The 21,646-nt window shown below is 40.8% G+C and overlaps 2 protein-coding genes across 2 annotated transcripts in view; both read right to left on the minus strand.

Annotated features, from left to right (window-relative positions):
- Window positions 1–2,774: 2,774 nt before the first annotated feature.
- LOC308487423 (putative dimethylaniline monooxygenase [N-oxide-forming] 6) lies at window positions 2,775–19,973 on the minus strand. Its single transcript, XM_081025635.1, has 8 exons — window positions 19,323–19,973; window positions 14,416–14,604; window positions 13,039–13,201; window positions 11,639–11,781; window positions 10,124–10,323; window positions 7,633–7,991; window positions 5,950–6,022; window positions 2,775–3,283 (listed from the first exon to the last, which is right to left on the minus strand). Exons 1-8 carry the CDS (start codon window positions 19,452–19,454, stop codon window positions 2,941–2,943), a joined length of 1,602 nt encoding a protein of 533 aa, XP_080881761.1. The 5' UTR covers window positions 19,455–19,973; the 3' UTR covers window positions 2,775–2,940.
- MROH9 (maestro heat like repeat family member 9) overlaps window positions 19,508–21,646 on the minus strand; it is a gene marked incomplete at both ends in the record, with an annotated part of 51,178 nt that continues 49,039 nt past the window's right edge. Inside the window, one exon of the mRNA XM_081026205.1 lies at window positions 19,508–20,018. Within this exon, the coding sequence (XP_080882331.1) occupies window positions 19,508–20,018 (511 nt within the window). The remainder of the gene's footprint in view (window positions 20,019–21,646) is intronic.

Raw genomic sequence — 21,646 nt, forward strand, 5'->3', positions numbered from 1 at the left:
CACACTTCTACCAGAGTCTTTGTTGGAGAAAACAACCATCTGATATTGGGTCTGGGGTGGGGAGGAGACTCTCATACCCTGAATTATGTCCCTGAAGCACAGACACCTCCACTCAAAATATTTTTCTTGTGCTCCCCAAGTATCTCTGTAAGTTTCTAGATGATTATTTTTTTCATATCATACGAATATCCAATTGCTACAGTACCATTTGTTGAAAAGACTGTCCAATTCCATTGAATTACTTTACATAAAAAAACAAATTGTTGGAAAGACACATACTGCCAAATCTCTCAAGAAGAAATACATAGGCTGAGTAATCTTACATCTATTAAAGAACTTGAAATTGTAGTTTAAAAATTTTCCCACAAAATGTTAGGCCAAGATGTTAGGCTGGTAAATTCGACGAAACATTTAAGTAATATTGCTAATTACATATAACCCTTCCAGAAAATTAAAGAGGACAGAATATTCTCCAGCTCATTCTATGAGGCTATCATTACACTGATGCCAAGACCAGACAAAAATATTATCAAAAAATAAAATACAGATCAATTTCCCTCATAAACATGTATGCAAAAATTCATGGCAAATGTTAACAAATATAATCCTACAGTATATAAAATGGATAATATCTCATGACCAAGTAAGGTATATTTCAGGAATGCAAGGTTGGATTAATAGTCAGTGGAATTCACCATATTTATAAACTAAAACTTAAAAATCATATAATCATCTCAATAGATGCAGAAAAAAAGCATTTGACAAAGGCCAATATCCATTCCTGATAAAATTGTCAGCAAACGAGAAAAAAAAGAAACTTCTTCAACTTAAAGGTCATTTAGGAAAAATCTAGAGCGAATGTACTTAGTGGTAGAAGACTGAATGCTTTATTCCTAAGATCAGGAACAAGGCAAGGATGTCTGATAGCACCCCTTCTATTCCACATTCCTCATTATACTGGGTTTCTAGCAAGTGCAATCAGGCAAGAAAAAGAAAGAAAAGGCATCCAAATTGGAATGAGAGAAGTAAAATTATCTTTATTTTCAGACATGATTATTTACATAGAAAGTATTATGGAACCTACATAAAAAAGTTAATAGAACAGATTACTGCATTTCTATATGTTAGCAATAAAGAATGTAAATGGGAAAAAATGAAACTATTATTTATAATAACATCCCCAAATACGAAATATTTAGGATAAATCTGATAGGATGGGTAAGACCTATACATTAAAAACTACAAAACACTGAGGGAAATGAAAGATCTAAATAAATGCAAAGATGTACTGTGTCATAGGTTGGAAGACTCAATATGGTCGTGATGTCAATTCTTGTCATGGCAAAACACCCTTTAAAAAGTTTATTACTTTGTTCACCCTACAGATCTGTGCTCACTGCCATTCATTCTCCCATCTTCTGCTGTATCTTAAGCATCTCCAAACTTGCCAATTCAGCATGTGAAAAGCATTTTAGAGTATAGATTTTCATCAGAAAGGAGAGGCTGTGTCATCTTTTCTTACCGCCGAATAATATTCCATTGTGTATATATGCCACAACTTCTTTTTTTTTTAATTAAATTTATTGGGGTGACAATTGTTAGTAAATTTACATAGATTTCAGGTGTACAATTCTGTATTACATCATCTATAAATCCCATTGTGTGTTCACCACCCAGAGTCAGTTCTCCTTCCATCACCATATATTTGATCCCCCTTACCCTCATCACCCACCTCCCACCCCCGTACCCTCTGGTAACCACTAAATTATTGTCTGTGTCTATGAGTTTTTCTTTCTCATTTGTTTGTCTTGTTCTTTTGTTGTTTTTGGTTTATATACCACATATCAGTGAAATCATAGGGTTCTCTGCTTTTTCTGTCTGACTTATTTCACTTAGCATTATACTCTCAAGATCCATCCATGTTGTCACAAATGCTCCTATGTCATCTTTCCTTAATGCCGAATAGTATTCCATTGTGTATATGTACCACAACTTCTTTATCCATTCATCTATCGAAGGACATTTTGGTTATTTCCATGTCTTGGTCACCGTAAAGCTGCAATGAACATTGGAGCACACGTGTCTTTATGGATAAGTGTTTTCAGATTATTTTGGATAGATACCCAGGAGTGGGATTGCTGGGTCATATGGTAATTCTATTTTTAAGTTTTTGAGGAACCTCCACACTGCCTTCCATAGCGGCTGCACCAGTCTGCATTCCCACCAATGGTGTATGAGTGTTCCTTTTTCTCCACAGTCTCTCCAACACTTGTTACTATTTGTCTTGTTGATGACAGCCATTCTGACTGGGGTGAGATGATACCTCATTGTGGGTTTTATTTGCATTTCTCTGATGATTAGTGATGTTGAGCATTTTTTTTGTATGTCTATTGGCCATGGATAAATCTTGAGATTATTATGCTAAGCGAAATAAGTCAGAGAGAAAAGGTTGAGAACCGTATAATTTCACTGGTATGTGGGATATAAAGCTGAAAACAACAAAAGAATAAGACAAACAAATGAAGAAATAAAAACTCATAGGCACAGACAATAGTTTAGTGATTGCCAGAGGGAAAGGCGGGAGGGAGTGGCAGATGAGGGTTAAGGGGGATCAAACATATGGTGATGTAAGGAGAACTGACTCTGGGTGGGTGGTGAACACACAATGGGATTTATAGATAATGTATTACAGAACTGTACATCTGAAACCTATGTCATTTTACTAACAATTGTCTCTCCAACAAACTTTACTTAAAAAAAAAAGAAAGAAAAGAGAGGCTGAATATTTTTCATTTTATTTAGACTTTGAGTCACTAGGGCCAGAATTCATTTGTACATCTGCAGGAAGGGAGAAAGCAGCTGTGGGGTTTTATATATGTGTGTAGGCATGTCTGCAATTAAAGTTCTAGGCTGAACTCTGAGACCCAAAGAACTTTCTCGCTAATAAAATGTAAGCAAAACAGTCAGGAGAAGCAGCGGGAATAAAAGCATTTTAAGCAAATTGTAAAGATGTCGGGGTCTGTGAATTTCACTGACAACTCTTGTTCTGGTTGGTTTCAGTACTCGGTCCCACTGGGTCAGGATGGCATTTCTGGCTCCATCCCACTTCCCTGGTCCCATAAGTCGAAACTGGTATGGGGTACAAGGACCAAAGTACACCTCCAGGGCCAGCTGGGGGTCAGTCAGGAAGAGCCATGGTATGTTAGGCTTGGCCCCTATGAAGGAGCTCAGCTCGTCCATGTATGTGATGTAATCTGTCTGCAACGACTGGCTCTGGCCAAACCTGAGGAAAGAAAAGAACATATTGAAATGACTGGTAAACAGGAGCACCAATATACCATGTATATTGTACATGAAAAGTAGCATTTTAGTCTGCACCTCCTGTAACACCTCCACTCCTCTCTTTTCCCACAACATTGAATTTATCATTTGTTCTTTGACTGTAAATGACCTTTCATTTTTCTCTCCTTCCTAATCTCTATCCAAGTTTGATGTCATGTTGGGCTTTTGCCTCTGGTCAAATGGCCTGAAGTAAACTGACCCTAGGGTCTCCGGGTGACTGATTAACTTAGTTTTTTCTTTAATACGTGATTATTCTTTTTTTTAAATTCACTTTTAGCTATAGTTGACATACAAATTCACATAATACTCTCTAGGTCCATCCAAGTTGGCGCAAATGGTAAGATTTTATTTTTTTATGGCTGAGTAATATTCCATGGTATATATGGACCATATCTTTATCCAGTCATCTTTTGATGGACACAGGTTGATTCCATATCTTGGCTCCTGTAAAGAGTGCTGCAATCAACATAGGGGTGCAGATATCTTTTAAAATAATTTTCATTTTCTTCAGATAAATACCTAAAAGTGGAATTGCTGGGTCATTTGGTAGCTCTAGTCTTAATTTTTTGAGGAGCCTCCATACTGTTTTCCATAGTAGCTGCACTAATTTACACTCCCATCAACATGGCACAAGGATTCCCTTTTCTCCATTTCCTTGCCAACACTTATTATTTCTTGTTTTTTTGATAATAGCCATTTTGACAGGTGTAAGGCGATATTTCATTGTGATTTTAATTTGCATGTCCCTCATGATTAGTGATGTTGAGCATCTTTCATGTGTCTGTGGCCATCTATGTTTTTGGAAACATGTCTTTTCAGGTCCTCTGCCCATTTTTTAATCAGGTTGTTTTTTTTTTTTATATTGAATTATGTGAGTTCTTTATATCTTTTGGATATCATTTGCAAATATCTTCTTCTATTCAGTAAGTCACCTTTTCATCTTATTGATGGTTTGCTCCCATCAAAAGCTTTTGTTTTTAAATTAAATTGACTGTGGTAACATATGGTAACATTATATAAATTTCAGGTGTACAACTTTATAACATCTCTATATAACTCTATCGTGTGCTCACTACCCAAAGTCTAGTTTCTTTCCATCATGTTGAATTTGGCCTCATTTACCCTTTTTGTCCTCCCAACCCCCTTCTCCTCTGGTAACCAACATTCTGTTGTCTGTATCTATGAGCTTTGTTTGTTGCAAAAGCTTTTTACTTTGATGTAATCCCATTTGTTTATTTTTCCTTTTATTGCCTTTGCCCTAGGAGAATATTCAAAACAATATCGCAAAGACCGATGTCAAAGAGTTTACTGCCTATGTGTTCTTATAGGAGTTTTATGGTTTTAGGTCTTACCTGTAAGTCTTTAATTCATTTTGAGTTTTTTCTTGTATATAGTGTAAGAAAGTGATCTAGTTTCATTTTTTTGGCATGTATTTGTCTAGTTTTCCCAACATCTTTTATTGAAGAAATTCTTCTTTTCCCACTGTATGTTCTTGTCTCCTTTCTTGTAGATCAAGTAACCATATGAGTGGGGATTTATTTCTGGGCTCTGTATTCTGTTCTATTGATCTAGGTGTCTGTTTTAGTGTCACCACCATGCTTTGAAGTATCCTTTGAAATCAGGGAGCATGATGCCTCCAACTTTGTTCTTCTTTCTCAAGATTTCTTTGGCTATTCAGGGTTTTTTTGTGGTTCCATATTAATTTCAGGATTATTTGTTCTAGTTCTGTAAAAAATGCCTTTGGTATTATGATAGGAATTGTATTGAATCTGTAGATTGTTTTAGGTAGTATGGACATTTTAATGATAATAATTCTTCCAATCCATGAGCATTTTATATCATTCCAATTAATGAGCATTGTATATCATTCTATTTATTTGTGTCTTCTTCAATTTCTATCATCAGGGTCTTATAGCTTGCCAAGTGCAGGTCTTTCACTTCCTTTGATAAATTTATTCCTAGATAATTTATACTTTTTGGTGCAATTGTACGTGGGATTGTTTTCCTAATTTCTCTTTCTGATAGTTTGTTAGTTGCATATAGAAATGTAACAGGCTTCTGAATTAATTGTGTATCCTGCAACTTTACTGACTTCATTTATTTGAATAGTTATTTTGGTGAAATCTTTAGAATTTTCCACAGAAAATATTACATTATTTGCAAATCATGACAATTTTACTTGTTCTTTTCCAATCTGGATACCTGTTATTTCTTTTTCTTGTCTGATTGCTGTGGTTAGGACAGACATATGGCTGATGAGAAAGAGCTCTTGGAGAAAGTGTTACAGTCATTTGTCAACCTCAGCACTACTGGGATTTTGAACTGGATACGTCTTTGTTTCAGTGGACAGTCCCCTGAACTGTAGGATGTTCAGCAGCATCCCCGATTTCTACCCATTAGATGCCAGTAGCCTGTCTTCTTCACTTGTGATAACCAGAAATGTCTTCAGACTTTGTCAAATGTCTCCTGGAGGGCCAAAATTACCCCATTTGAGAACCTGTATTCTAGTGTTATACAGGAGAAATGTAGTGACTAGTATTTTCCCATCTAATATTGTTTGATTATAGTTAGTGTTCCATTCGTTTCATTAGCAAGTTCATTTCTTACCATTTGAGGTTTTTCTCCATGTTCTCATCAATATCGTCCATCATTTCCTTTGTAGTTGGCAGGGAACATGAGTCTAGAAAAGAAATGAAGAGAGAAAATATTGAAAAAGATAAACCAGAAAGGTATGACACATGATGAATTTCTTTCAGTATTTATGAACTCTATCCCTAGAAGATTTTGTATCAAGAGGAGCTATCTTTGGTGTCTTTAGTAGAATAACAATTTTCAGAAACAAAGACGTGAGAAGCCAACGAACAAATTCTGGGAATGGCAAAGCAATCAGATGGTGACAGCAGAAGAGTTTGCAATTTCAAATTACCCAATCTCATATTCCTGTGACCTTATGGAGAGCCAAATTCTCAGTGGAGCTCCGGTACACATCACAGACATGCTTAACAATTTCTTCATATTTCATGTTTTCCTCCTCTTATTAAGGATTCTCTCAAGAAATAACCCAGTAAAATAGTTCACTCTAAGGTACATTGCAATTCAAAGTGGACAATGGTAGGAAGCATGGGTTTTCCAGTATCAGCTTACAACCAAGGAGACTGTGGGTGCTAGACTTATTAGGGTGATTACTTTGTATGGTATATAAATGTCTAATCACTATGTTGTACACTTGAAACTAATATAAGCTTCGATGTTAACTGGAACTGAAAAATAAATTTTTAAACAAGAATGGGCAGCCAAAATTGTTAGTTTCTTGTAAATTTCACTCCCTCTGTGGAGGCTTCTTCTGGGGGCTGACGGTAGCTCATTTGCCTTTGTAACATCCGATGGCAAGCAGTTGTTATGGCGTTTGCAGTGAGTGAATACCTCCCACTCACTGTTACCTCAGCCCATTGGTAATTCGTTTTGTTTGACATTGTGTCCTAAGTGCCAAGACAGAGCCTGGCACATCGTTGGTGCCCAGTAAATATTTGCTACATGAACGTTTGACTGAAAGTGCACTTTCAGTCATAGTGATGCTCAATAGAATTGGAGTCCATTAATAAATGTATTTGAGACCTTGCCTTTCTCCCTGTAATCCTCATATACTTGATTCTTTCACATAAACATACTTGTAGCCCCTGGAGACCATGGAGCTGAGAGTGGAGGGATGGGAAGAAGATTGTCAATAGAGTAGGGGTGACCTGGCATCATTATTCTGACAGGTTGACACCAGCAAGCTTTCCAGCATGCCCCCGACAAGGCCTTTCCAACCTTTGAGATGTGCTTTGACATTCCAGTGACCCACTGCCCTCCTTCTCTGGCTTAAAGCCTTGCAAAATCCTTACAATTCCACGACTAGAAGTCTCATCTCTTTAGCACAGCTCATAAGGCCCTCCATGCTCAGGTTCCATCCTCCATTTCTTGCCACTGCCTATCTTGGCTTTATATTCCGTCACACCAAAATGTTTCTGGATCCTCACACACTCCATGCTGCTTCTCACCTTTAGGCCTTTCCTCATGCTGTTCCCTCTTCACGGAATGACTCCCTGCCTAACTCCTTTCATCAGAACACTCTAGAATTTCCCCTCTGGTGGCACTCTCCTCACCCTATTTTAAGCTTTTTGAGGCCGAAGAGCATGTCTGTCGTGTTCTCTTTATATCTATAGCACCTAGCACAGTGCTTGGTATACAGCAGGAGCTCAATAAATGTTCACTGACTACATGAATGAGAGATGGAAATGGCCCACCTACTTGCAAACACTTTAGCAGCCCAGCGGGCTTGCATGTCAGCTGTGATGATGGCAGACCCCAGGGATTGGACAAAGCCAATCAAAGCGAAGGTTGGCTTCTCCATGAGCGGGGGGAAGATGCCTTTAAACAAGGTGATCTCGTTGTTTCTGCCCTTGATGATGGACTCATCGATGAGGAAGGGGTAGGCGTAATCATAGCCTGTGGCGAAGATGACGCAGTCAACATCCTCAAACACGGTCCCATCCTCAAACATGGCGGAGGTCTCCGTGAACTTCTTCACACTGGGCTTGATGGACAAGGTGCCACACAGGATGCATGATGGGAGCTCATCATTGAACAAAGGCTCTTTCCCCAGGGTGCTGACCAGAAACAAGAGACAAAGGTCTTTGCCATAAAGTATTTCATTTCCCCCAAATACCTGCAACCACCCATGGCATTGAAACCAAATTCAAGTGGTTACACATCAGCATGAGGACAGCCCTTTTTTTGGGGAGGGTGGCGATTCCTTTTGTATTGCCTAAAATAGTCCTTAAGAATTTCTGTCTAAGGTGCCTCATTTGGCCCCTTGAAAGTTGAAGATTCTCTTAGGGGTACTTACGCTCTTTGAAGACTCACCAAATAGATTAGAATAAGACTGATTCCATGACATAATAAAATGGTTAAGAGTGCTGACTCTGGAGCCTGATGACCCAAATTTATCACCTGGCTCCATCTCTTACTAGCTGTTACTTGTCTGCATTTGTTTCCTTATGTGTGAAATGGCGATAATAGAGAATCTACCTGACAGGGTTGTAAGAATTACTTCACCAATAATCTGTCAAGCACTTAAAAGTGTGCCTGGCACCAGCAAGCATGTTCTTATAAGAGAACCATTATTGCAACTAAGGTTCCTCTTGCATGAGGAAAGCAGATTGGATGGCGTGGCATGGGTGAGTGCCACCTTTGGTTTCCTTTCATCAGCTGTGGTCACAAAAGAAAGTATAACATCTTTGATACTGTACTTCAGTTGCCAAAATTCTAGGAATGGTGTTTTGATGGCATTCTTCATTTTCAGTTAAGTTTCCTTCATGGATTTGGAAATTTCCTCCCACTATCTCAAACACTGAGAAACTTTAAAAATTTTGGAATTTGTCTCTCTACTTCTACCTCCATTTAATCCTGCAGCCTCTTCCTTTACCTTATAAAGTGACACAAAGTAGGTCACAGTGAAACCTGTTTTTCTCTCCCCTCCTCCACCTCTGCTCCCCAAGGCAGCAGTGAGAATATGTCAATGACACCTTAGGTACTTGGGACCATTTCTGGGAGGGAGTTTAGTTCTTAGGAGTGAATTTCCAAAACAGTGGTTTAATTGCCTAAAGGACAAAGCCAAAATACAATTTGCAGTTACCCTCATGAGACAAAAACTCTTAACCAGCTCAAGCTTTGGGACTGCTATTACGTTAAGCATAATTTTAAATGCAAAAAAAATTTAGATTTTTTTTTTTTTTTTTGCATTTAAATCTACATTTTTTTTTTCCTTTAGGGATCTAGCAGTCTGTCAGATAAGGGAGGAAAAGTGCTGGGGAGTGAGGGTTTAGCTCCTAACCCTGATGTTTGCTATTCTAATTCCCAGTTCCCTCTTATTTTTCCTTAACCTGTTTCTCTAAGCACAATGAAACACTTCCCAGAATGGGCCAAGTGTGAAACTTCTTCGTGACTTCTTTCTTGTCTCACCCACTTACATATTTTTTCAGTTGATTGTCATAGGGATTCTTCTAACGAGAATGCCTTTCTCGGGTGTTGGGCTCTGTCTCCATAGAGAAGGACATACATGAATCTTGTGAATTTGATTGGCTTCTTGGTTCTGTGACTCCCTCGTGCCTGAAATGTCGCCTGCCTCCTGACCATTCTGCAAAAGTGTCACCGTTCTGTGGTGGAGGGGCTTTTTGTTTTGAGTCTTCCGACTGCTGAGACGTGTTGATTAATATCACTTTGTTAATTGTTCCTGAGAACATTTGAGACGACGAAGGACCAATAGTTTGAGAAGCTTTATAGTTTACAAAGTCTTATAGTTTTTTTGTCTAACTGAATACAACAGTCCTCAGGAATAGGTATTACTATTATTATTTCTATCCCCATTCACCCATAATCTTAGAAAAGATATTCCTCAACCCGCCCCCCCCCCCCCCGCCACACACACAATTTATGAGTTGTTCCAGCCCTCAAAATTCTCTGCTGTAGCATGTAGTTACCACAACTGAATTCTGCGTGTCAGGGTGACCTAACTGTCTGCACCACCCCTGTTTGTATTTCCTTACGCCTTTCCCCACGAGACGAATTTCAGTAAGATTTTCATCCCATACCTGGTCTCTGGGCATACCGTGTCAACTCTGCAGCCCTCAGTTTAATCCCACCAGCCTCGGTGAACCAACTAAAGTAAGACCCAGAGAGAAAGAATTCAACATAACCTAGTGCTCCGCTGTTTTGAATGATAAATGTGTATTTGTCGTACCCATTTAAAGGCATCAGGCCGTAGTTCTCATGCTTCAGCCGTGTGTTCATCTGCTTGACATGTAACCAGTCAGAGACAAATGAAGGAAGGACCTTCCGGAGAAAGGACGCGAAGCGGGTAATGTACACCATGTCCCACGGGTAGCCATTATCCCCAACCCGGCTCAGAACCCAGGAACCAGTTCTGGTGCTGATGACGACCTGGTGGGGAAGGCAACATAGATTTCAGTATCACTCGGTAAGAAGTAAGCAGATGCGACACAGCTCTATGGACGTCTCCACACATTTCCCTCAATGTCCAGGCAGGCGCACTCTTACAGTGCGAGAAAAGTTGGTCGGGAAATCAGGAAAATCGGCTCCTTGAACCCAGGTGGTTGGTAGTATCGGCCGTCACTTTGTGGAAACGATTTGTGGAGAACAGAAAACAGTTGATATCTTGGAATTCGGGAAGGGGAAAGCGAAAAAAATTTCTGAGAATGGGTGGGAATTCCCGCCTGGAAACCCTAGGCTGAGGAGATGCCAAGGATTTAGTTCTGTTCTCTGTCCCTGGTCTCTTTTTCTAGTTTTCCCTACACACCCACCCCAGCGTCTTGCAGGGGTATCCCCAAACCATGGCATCTGCCTCAGCCCTGAGACAAGCCTAAGTGCCTGACCATTGTACCACCTTGGTGATAACCCAAGGGAATTGGACTCTTAAAAAATCCTTCGCTTTTATGTGCACGCAGTTGAGAACTTATTTATTGAGCACCTATTTCCTTTAAAAACTGTTGTTTGTTCAGGTTCTACGGGTCATGTTTGGTGTGGCTTGGAGTCCTCTGGGAAGTGTTTATTGACACCATCCAGCCTAAGTTAGCTCTTCTCTTCATGGTGCTGCCACATCTAAGGTCACTGAAATGTCGTTATCTCCTTTCGCAATGGTCAGCCTGTCTGACGTCCATCACTTCCCATTGTCTGCTCCTTCAAGCCAGGAACTACTCTGATTTATTTCTACGTCTATTTCTAGTCTGACATAATTTGACACATAGAAAGGCCTGGCTGTTGACTGGATAAACAATAGTAAAAACTACGTCTTCTATATCTTCCAGGCCTTCAGAGTGGTAGGCACAGTTCGGTTTGCCTGGTACACAATATGAAATACTGCTAAGTAAATAAAGGTCGAGTCTGACTAGCTACCACTCTGCTTGGAAGTGATGAGAACATTCAATTAAAACAAACATGCACAATTGCATGTGCACATACAACCCCCCCCCCCACATACACTCACACACATGCACACACACTTACTTCCGGTTCCAGCAGAATGTAGTTTCTCACTAGCATGGGCCACGTTACCTTGCTTCACAAGGAGAAGGTCTCAAGTCTCCCTTGACTTAATAGGTGGGTTACAACAGGTGGATCCCTTGTGCTGACACGTAACTGACATGACAAACATCATCCTCGGGGCTGATTTAGGCTGCTGATTTAGTAGTACAGCCATACTGTAGGTTTGTTTCCTGAAACATTTTAGATCATTTACCTGTGTAGCCAGGCGGCTGAGCTCAATAGCAATGTCAGATGCTGAGTTCCCCAGGCCAATCACGAGGACCCTCTTCCCCTTGAAGGCTTCTGGTCCCTTATATTCCCGGCTGTGGAGGCAGTGACCTTGAAACTGGTCTAGGCCTAAGTGGAACATGGGGAGTGGTTTGAGTGGATTTTCGGAAGAAATGGTGAAGACTCACTTTCTTTGACCTTTTTAATTTTAAACCTTCTATTATCGGTCTTAATTAAAAAAAAATGTTCCCTACTAGAAATGTTATTTATCCTTTTGGTGGTTTTCGACACAAAACCCCCAAAGAATTACGTTTAGTACCTTAAAAAACAAAAACCCAGTAAGATCTGAGCAGATCTATTTTTATAATAATAATAATAGCTAATATTTATTGAGTACTTACTGTGGGCTGGCCCTCTGCTAAAGGCTTTACATATTTTAGCCATTAATCTTGATCACATCTCTGAATAGTAGGTATTGGCCTTATCTCCATTTTAAAAGACAAGGAAATTGAGGCAACTAAGTGATTTCTCTGGGGTCACATGGTAAAGAACCAGTGAATAATGAGCTGAGCCCAGGTGAGCTGAGCCTATGCTATTTATTGTCAGCCTACAGAAAATAGACTGCCTCTTAACAGGGATGGTTTTGATCTTCTATTGTCCCTGAATCTCTACTCTTTTAAATGTTTTTGGCCAATAAAATTCTTGCCTTGAGATGGGAACTCAGATTTTTGAGTGGATTTGTGTTCCTGTTGTAAGGAAGGGAAAAGGGAAGGGAGGGAGGGAAGAAAAGAAAAGAGGGAAGGAGGGAAGAAGAAAGGGAGTGAGGGAGGGAGGGAAGTTGCTTGTGTATTGTATTTATTTCATGTTCTCATTTTTATATAGTAATGGAGTGTGCCACTACACGCACGCACACACACACACACACACACACACACACACTGAGATTTCTAAAGTTAATTTGTAAAATGTGGACATATATGAAGTTAGAAAACCCGGATCCCTCTATAAATAACAAATATGTTTATATTATAAATGACATAACAAACTGTGACTTTATTTAAACAGTTTGGCAGTTGGACTTTACTTTCGTGATTGTACCTTCACTCAGACATCCCAGTGCAGTCAGGACTTAATTCCGGGTTTCTGTGCCTAAGATAAGGACCTGTGTCTTCATCTCATCTCTGACTTATGAGTCCTTGATTCTTTTCGTATAGGGTTTCAGGAGGTTAATTATTACTATATTTCACATATCATCAAACTTAAAAAATTTGTTTTGAAATTTTGGAACCCTAAGAATAAGCATCATGTATAATCTATGGAAAGATCTGTCCCAACCTTGCTGTTTATATATGAATCCCCAAATTATTACAGATTTTCCAAACTTACCAGGAAAAGAATTCTTTGGCAGATTGGGGTATACATGATGTCCCGAACAAATCATCACAGTATCAAACACAGTCGGTTCCTGCTTCCCATCCTTTTCCACAACAATTTCCCATTGGCCAGTGACTGAGAAGCTGGGACATTTCTTTATACTGCAGACCAGGGTCTTAAAGAAAATCAGAAAGAAATTCCTTCTACTTACAATTCTATATTTGTTTGCTTATTTATTTGTTTATTTATTAAGCAGTGTTTTTGTGGAGGACATAATTGTTATGAGGTCTCCTGGTCATTGAGAAATGTATAGGAAGATATTAAAATTGGAGTTACAATGAATCTTCAGATCTCAAAAGGAAAATGACTTACTGGGGTATATTACTCTTATGACCTCTAGTTAGTAAATTTGGGGTATATAACACTGAGTACTCTGGAGAAAGGTGCCATGCCATTTTATATACTGCCACCTTCCAGAGACATTCATGATTTCTTCCTCATCTTCCATCTATTCCATAAATATGAGAATGTCTTAGGGTTCAATCCTTAGTCTCTCCTTTGCTCTGGATAAACATTCTCCTTTGGAAATATCAGCCACTTCCACAGTATGACTATACATAAGTATATGTAAAAATTGAATTGTATTAAATACAATTAAAACTATATTTAATTACTCTAATTAATTTAAGTTATTGTCATTTTAAAATATGATTATTAGTATAATTAATAATTATAATTGGTATTATGTATAATATTATTTATTATTTTAACATAATAAAATTATATATAATCACAATTCACAATTTTGCTGATTAGTTTTCTAAGTATATGTGCTCTGTATTTAACAGTGATGAATTCAGGTTAAGAGTTCTAAACAAATGTAAAGCATTACTGTTATTTGCAGAGATAATGCCTCTACACCGTAATTCCCAAGGCTCCTGGTGTAAGGAGCCAAGTGTGGGAAAGATGAGGGAAAATACTATATTAATCATTCATTTAAATTGCTGCTCTCTTCCTAATGGAAGACTGTAGCGAATGCCATGTTTTCTTGAACCAGACTCATTGACATCAAGTCTAAATATGGACTAGAGAGCTTGGGATTGTTTCTAAAATATGAGCGCGCGAGGATGGAAAGTACACTGTGATGGAATGGCTGCCTCCAGCATTTCCTGTGGTATTTTAAAAGCTCTCAGAGACTCACGGGGAACTTGTTTAGGGACAAAAACAAAGCCCAACAAACCTAATGCATGAATCCTGTACAATCCAAACCAACCCCCTGCCTCTGATGGCTATGTGTCCAACCGTTTGGCTCTGATTTCTGTAGCGTGGTGCTTCTCCTCCAACCCACAAACATACTGACCTCAACAGCACAGGTCCCAAGGCTCTTACCTCAAACCGTATATATCTTAAAAGGTCATTCTTTTGGACAAATGTTCTTAAGTATTCGTGGATCTTGGTGTTGTGCATGAAGTTGGGGTGATCATCAGGATGTGGGAGGTCTGGAAAGCACATCATCTCTTTAGAAGAGTTGGTGAATACCGATGGGTAAATACTGGCTTTGCCTTCTTCCACATGGTCCTAGGAAGAATAACTCAGCTTAAAAAGGAAGCCAAGAACGGTATTCCGCTCAGTGAATATTCAGTTCTTGGTTGACTAAAAACGTTTTAATATGTAAAGTAATAATAATAATAATGATAATAATAATAATACAAACAAAACCCAAAGACCCATGGGAAAGAAGTTCACAGGTCTCTGTAAGATATAGAAAGAAATGCCTTGAGCACAGGATCTGGCACAGAGCTGGCTGCCGTCCACCTCGGTCCCCTCACTCTAATTATCCCCAGTATTAGTTCTGTGTTTTGAGACCCAGAGAGTTTTCTTTGTCCAATCACAGGCCTGGTTCTGATCTCATACTCATGTTAAATAATAATAATAATAATAATAATAATAATAATAATAATAATAGTAATAAAAATAAAACAAAAGACCACACAACTGAATGAAGCAAAGGAGCCTGCTGTTTTAGCCTATTTGATTGGCTATATGGATGGAGTTCCCTGAGCTTTTCAACAGCAAGGGAACCGTCTCTCGAAGTGGTTTCCCAACTCTGGCGATGTGAGAATCACCTGAAGGGCTCCTTAGTCCATAGATTCCTGGACCCACGCCCAGAATTTCTGATTCTGGGTTGGGGCCTGTCCCTTTCCAACAAGTGCCAGGGACACTGCTGCTGGGCTTGGGACCACGCTTCACACATTACACATTACAACTCTCTTGTACTGAATTCTGTGCTTGAGGAACCCCTTAATGCGCTAGTTAGAGGTATTCAGTTCTCACCAAAGACACACAGGAAACCAGAAGCCATAGAACTTGTGTTCAGTCTTGGGACTACATTTTAAAGCCACCATGTAACTGAAAAGTAGCTTCTTTTGAGAAGCCGTTGGAGGCGTAATAGAAAATCAGCATTTCCTCTCTGTTGCAAGGATAGAAAAGTTCACACAATGTACTGCCCTGCCAGTGCATTTAAAAGCTGGCAGCCTCAGCTTCCCCACACCCTGAAGGAATTCTCATGAAATGAAGGAACAGGATGAAATGTCATGTTGCAATTGGATTGGAAATATTTATCTCCCTCCAGCCCCCGCTGGCCTCTGGAAGATGGGGACATGAAGTACCGGAAAGAACTAGGAAGATTGTGTCTCTCGGGGGCTGTCTGAGGCCTCAGGGTTTCACCTCAAGTTGAAAATAAAAACTTCCTCTACTCATGGTTGCTGTATTTCTCCACATAGCTAAGCTCAGAGATGTTAACTCTTAAAACCTCACTTGGAAATTTCTGCTAAGGTCAGGAAGAGGGTGAAGGCTGGTGTCTGGCAGGTTCTGAGGTTTGAGTCTCCCCGGGTTCACTCACAGCTCCTTCCTTTTGTTGATGGTTGAGAGAAAAAGAGGTGGGAAGGAGGCTTTGCAGCTGCCCGTTGAAGGGAGGGAGGGCTGAGCTGCGGGCTGGGCACTGGTTAAAAAAAGATGTACAATTCTGCTCTTGGATGATTTCCATCATTGATGAATTTCTGCCCTTTGGCCCCTGGGCCCCAGCCAATCAGAACATGAGGAGAGAAGAATTTGTGCCCTAGGGCTCCTTGCATTTGTACCCTAAAAAGCACCTTGAAGGTTTTCCCCTAAATCTGTGGACTATACACTATATCTCTTTTCTTTCTCCAAACAAAAGATATATTCTATAGCAACAGAAAATTGTTCCAGAGAGCTCGCACTTTTCTTATTTCCATGTGTGGGGTGGTTTGAGATAATACGGAGGAAATTAAGCTCAGAGTCTGCCTCTGGCTGGGAGAGCTAGCCCTAGACCCAGAGATCCAAGCCTCTGCGGGTACATTATCATCATCCGTCTACGCTTATAAGTGTGTCCATGTCTCTTCTTCGCTGCTAGGACGTAAGCAACTTGAGGGCAAAGACAGAGGCTAGTTCAAGAATGCTGTGCGTGCGTTTTCGTCATCTGCCTTGATCTTCTTTCCTATTCCATCTCTGCTTATTCATCTCATTTCTGCTGGTCTGCATCTACCCTGAAGGTCCAGCTAAGAAGTTGGCCCCTTTCTCATACCTTTCCTCGTCTTGCCTCTCACCATCTGAGCGTCATCTCCGCCTCTCCCACGCTCCCAATGTCTATACTGTCCTAATCATGTTCACTTGTATTACTATAGTTATTCTAACACTCGCTTTTGCTCTGCTTTTAGAACACTGGTGGCCTGCTGTACCTCTTATCTGCAACTGTACCTAACATAGGGCCCTACATGCAGTGTACGCAGATATGTGTTTGTTGAGTGAATAAGTGAACGACTAAGTCGAGGGAATAAGTAGAACAGAAATGCAGACAGTTCCGTTTCCCTCTTCTGCAGTCCACGGGACCGTGACCTATTGTACACAGCTTGTTGATCTTATTACAGCCGATTAAAAGCTTCAGAGGTCAGGAGGTCCTAGTAAAGTATAAGAAACTCAAAACATGCTTATTCAGCCTACTAGTGTTTAAACCGCATTTGGTTTTCATTGTACAGGAGAAACACGCAGTGAATAGTTCAGAATTATCAGGTTTCTCTCCCGGAACACCTTCTGCCTAACAGGACCTGCAAGATGAAACCTTATATAACACATTTGCAGAAATCCCTCTCTGATCACACATTGTACCAAGCAAGTTTTCTTCAAAGAGAAGGAAGGGGTGGGTGTGGGGAGGGGCCGAAGTTTTGAATATCTGCATGTGTTTACATCCTCACAGGATATAATCCCACCTCTATACAGTGACCTTACTGAAAGAGACACCCCCTCTTTTGAATAACCCAGAGTCTGACTTTGTACCTTATCGATATGGTACCTGTTGCTTCATTAGATAGGCTTTCTGACCCGGCTGCACTGGTTAACTTACAGACCCCTGGATAGTCCATATTCATAGCCTTTTCCGTGCCATTTATGCATTGCTTTTTGGTCACCCCTGCCTAGAAACCTCTCTCACATGGCCCTGGCATGTTGTCGGTGACTGCTTGTCTACAGGGCGCCTTCCACACATTACAACGGGGACGGCACTCCCCGCAGTCGTGTCACACGGTGGTCCTCTACTTTCCGTGTCTGAGGACGTCCTTCAACTCTCAGCCGAGTGCCATCCCTGCAGGAAGTCTCCCCTGGCCTGCTAAGAATTCAGTAGTCCACCCTTTTCTAAATCTCAAGGCTCATGTTCATTAAGTGGACTGTCAACTAAGGGCTATCTTGTTGTAAAGTACTGTGATCTCTTATTGGAAACTCTTAGGGCCAGACACATTTTGGAATTTGTAGATTTGGGGATATGTTTTTCCATAACACTCCTAGTGAGATTTTGGGTAGCACCTTATAAGCAAATGCAATAAAATTTTTGCAGTGGAGCACAGAGTGGGCCAGAGGAAGGCTATAAGTAGCCTTGTGGCTTCTACTCATGTTTTCTGACCATATGACTTCAGGACAGGTTTTGCTATCCAATGGGCTTTTGCCCCCTTTCCGTCAAAGGACTGTGGACCTATAGGATGGTTTGCTTCACCAAAGGGAGTAGAACCATTCATGTAGTGTGATTATGTCACATATTAGCCTAGTACCTAGTACACAATTTGGGCAAAATAGATGCTCAAGCAGCATTTAACTGCTGCTAAAGAGATAAGAGAGAACCATTTCATCATTTAGGCTAAATGGCCATATCTCCCTGAGCAAATATAAATAGCACTGAATTTGTAAACAACAACAAGAACAACCACCACCACCCTCTTGATTATTCCCTAATGAAAAATAAAAAGTAATGATCTTATGTCTTATGTAATGCTTTCAGGGTTATAGGCACCATCAATTTTTTTGCTAAATGCTCTTGAGATGAATACATATGTGTTCTGAGTTTGCAGCAATATGCTCTGTTAGAGCCACCTGTTGTAGGTTGGGCTGTACCCGAGACCAGGATAGAATATACTTGCAAGATGAATGATGTGGATGTAATGTCTTCAGGCCAAACATGTATCATCTATATCAATAACAATGGTTGGGAAGTTCATAACAGAAAGGCTAGAAGTTTCCGCAAACCCAGCTTTGAAATTTAAAAACTGTGTTTATAATGAATATTTCCTGATTATCTTATTCCTACAACAATGAGCCTGAATGGCAGAGACAATCATTTTTTCCTCTGGATTTGGAGCTCACAGAGTATCTGACAACCACACACAATGTACACCATCATCATTTATAATAACTTATAATGTCTGCCCAAGACATGAGTTCATTATAGAATTGTTAGAATTGGAAGGCACATTAAAGGTAACTTAACTTCCAATCTCTGCATTTGACAAATGAGCATTTGAGGTCCAGAAAGGAAAAAGTGACTTGCCTAAAATCTATCTGCTTAGAAAACCTGAGAACGGAGATTAGAACTTGGGACTTCTGACCCTCGTCTAGGTTTTTCTTTTTCTTTCCCCCCGTGTTCCAGGGATTTAAGAGCAATAGAGATAGAATCCCAATTTTGGCTAATTACTGACATTATAGCCTGGAGATCTGTCAGGCTGGTGACATTATTTAATAAGCTGGAGATGTCCTTTTCAGGATAAGCCCTGATGGCGTGCGCAAATGGTTTGTTTTGAATGGTTGGACACTAGTGGGATGGGAGAGAGAAGATTTTACTTTCCAGATCTGCAACTTTTAGGACCTGCCTCTAAGTCTGAATTAGAACTGATCAGATTGGACTTGCTGTAGAGCCCCTCTCCCTTCTATTGGTGTCCCAGCGATGTGCCACTCACCGAAAATTTCCACAGGCCTCCAACATCATTGCTCCTTTCAAAGCAGGTGGGCTCCAGCCCCTCTTCCAGACAGCACCGGATGGCAGCCAAGCCACTGATCCCAGCTCCGACGATGGCCACTGTTTTCCCCATGGTCTCCTGTAGGAAGGTCTCGAGAGGTTCTTTAGAAGAGTGTCCCTGGACACTTAGGATTCTACAGTGGAGTGGCCGGCCTGGGCCTGGGCAGACCTGTCACTCTCTATATAGCCTTCAGGGCCGGCCTGGCCCCGCCCTCGGCCAGGCCCCTGGGAGCGGTGACCCGGCCTGGGGATGAGCGCTGTGCCCCTGGGAGTGCGCAGGGACGCGCAGCGAGTGCGGGGCGGGGCGGGGGGCTGTGAGCAGACGCTGGGGTCCTGGAGACTCCTGTGTCCCGACCCGGCTTTCTGTCCCGGAGTCTGTGGGCCCCGCCGGACTCTCCAACCACCTTTCTGGACTGTAACCGACATCGGACCCCTGCCCGCCTGTCTTGCCCCAAAGGCTGGAACTGAGCGTCGGGGAGAGGGAACCCTGAGGGACCGAAGCTCCGAGTCTCGCTCTCCGGGATGCTGTGGGGCTGAGGGCGGAGGATGGAGAGCACATCGGCCTGCGCTGCCCAGCGCCTTGCCGGGCTTGAATTTGGCTGCCCCTGGGAGCCTCAGAGGTTTCTGAGCTGTACACCTGAGAATTTACCCTGCAGGGTGATTGTGAGTACTAGAAGTCACAGGAACAGGCCTAATATGGACCTGGCACACAGGGGTAGATGGTAATTACTCAGACACTTGTGCAAGACGGTAAGATCGACATCATTCTGGGGTACGACCTGTTTCCCTGAAAATGAGACCTACCCCGAAAATAAGCCTCAGTTAAGAGCCTCAGCCAGAAGGCCACGTTTAGCCATGACGATGTTCTAGAAGAAGACGTGACTGTCCATTGAGTAAAGGTAGATTGTTGTACATGAAAAAATAAGATGTCCCCTGAAAAGAAACCCTCATGGAGCAAAAATTAATATAAGACCTGGTCTTATTTTCAGGGAAACACCGTCCTCCAATGGGGTTTTGCGGTAGCAGAGAGAGATTGACTACAAGGCCCAGGAGTAGGCTGGGGGTCAGTGGATAGAAAATTACTCAAAGGAAACGCCTGGGTTACCAGTGCATTCTGGTTCTGGCTAAGCCTGCTTGGCAGCAGGAGTTGTGCTGAAGGTAGACCAGGGTGAAGAAGGAATTTGATCAGATATCATGGGTGGTCAGCTACCAAGGGTTTGGGATGTAGAGTTAGGTCAGATATCGAAGGAAGAGTATTTTCCCTGAACTGGATCCAGCAGGATTGTTGATAAAACTGTACTAGAAGGTTCAAGGACAGAGCCCAAGGGCCAGGCAGAGTCCAAAACAGGACTCAAGAGCTTGACTAAAGTTTCCTTACAGAAAGTCTTTGTTAATAGTAGGTGCCTTACAAAAGGTTACTTATATACATATGTATGTATTCTTACCTAGAGGTACATTTTAAAATTCATTCTAATTTGTTATAGCTTTAATCAATATAACAACTTCACATTTGGGATAACCTTAAATTTGTTTTTTCTGACAAGAGCAGATACTTATGAAGTCATTGGGATATGAACCCATAAACCCTCTATAAAGTAATCTAATTTTGAATAAAGGAGGCATTTTTTTTCTTACTATTCTGTGAGAGTATAATTACTAAAACCACATTTAAATATTCTATAAAATCTATAGTTTTTCCTAAATGTCATTTTCCCTAAATGTTTTCTAAACTGCTATCTTAATTCAGGAACCAAATTAAGTTTGAATAAGTCAAACCAGCTGAGGTTTAAATGTCAGGATCCTCACCTTAACAGAAGAAAACAGAGATGTACATTAATAGTTTATGATTATTATTATTACCAATTGTGCTATATAGTAAGATTCTAAATCTGGTTTCTTCTCCTGATTATTCAAGATGCCCAAAATAGCAGGGTCAGTGAGTACTAGAGCAGGACAAACCTTGACAATCATCAATGCATGCTCTCAAGTACAAGTGAAGCAATTGTCACTCCAAGAAGATTAGAAATTGCTTCTTCAGGGTCTGAAATCAAGTAAAGGAGTCAGAACCAGAACTCCAGCCTTCTGTGTGCAACCCACGAGACCAAATCACCCCTACATAGTTGGGGTACTTGGCGCGCTCTAAGGGGCCCTACTCTTAATGAACCACTTTTCTTTTCCAAGAGAACCAGCTGCTAGTTCTCTAAATGTAGGAGAGAATGGCATTTACCAATGTTTTTTGATGTAGAAATTGGGGAAGCGGGAGGA

This window comes from Rhinolophus hipposideros, assembly GCF_964194185.1.
Source record: "Rhinolophus hipposideros genome assembly, chromosome: 19".
NCBI lineage: Eukaryota > Metazoa > Chordata > Mammalia > Chiroptera > Rhinolophidae > Rhinolophus > Rhinolophus hipposideros.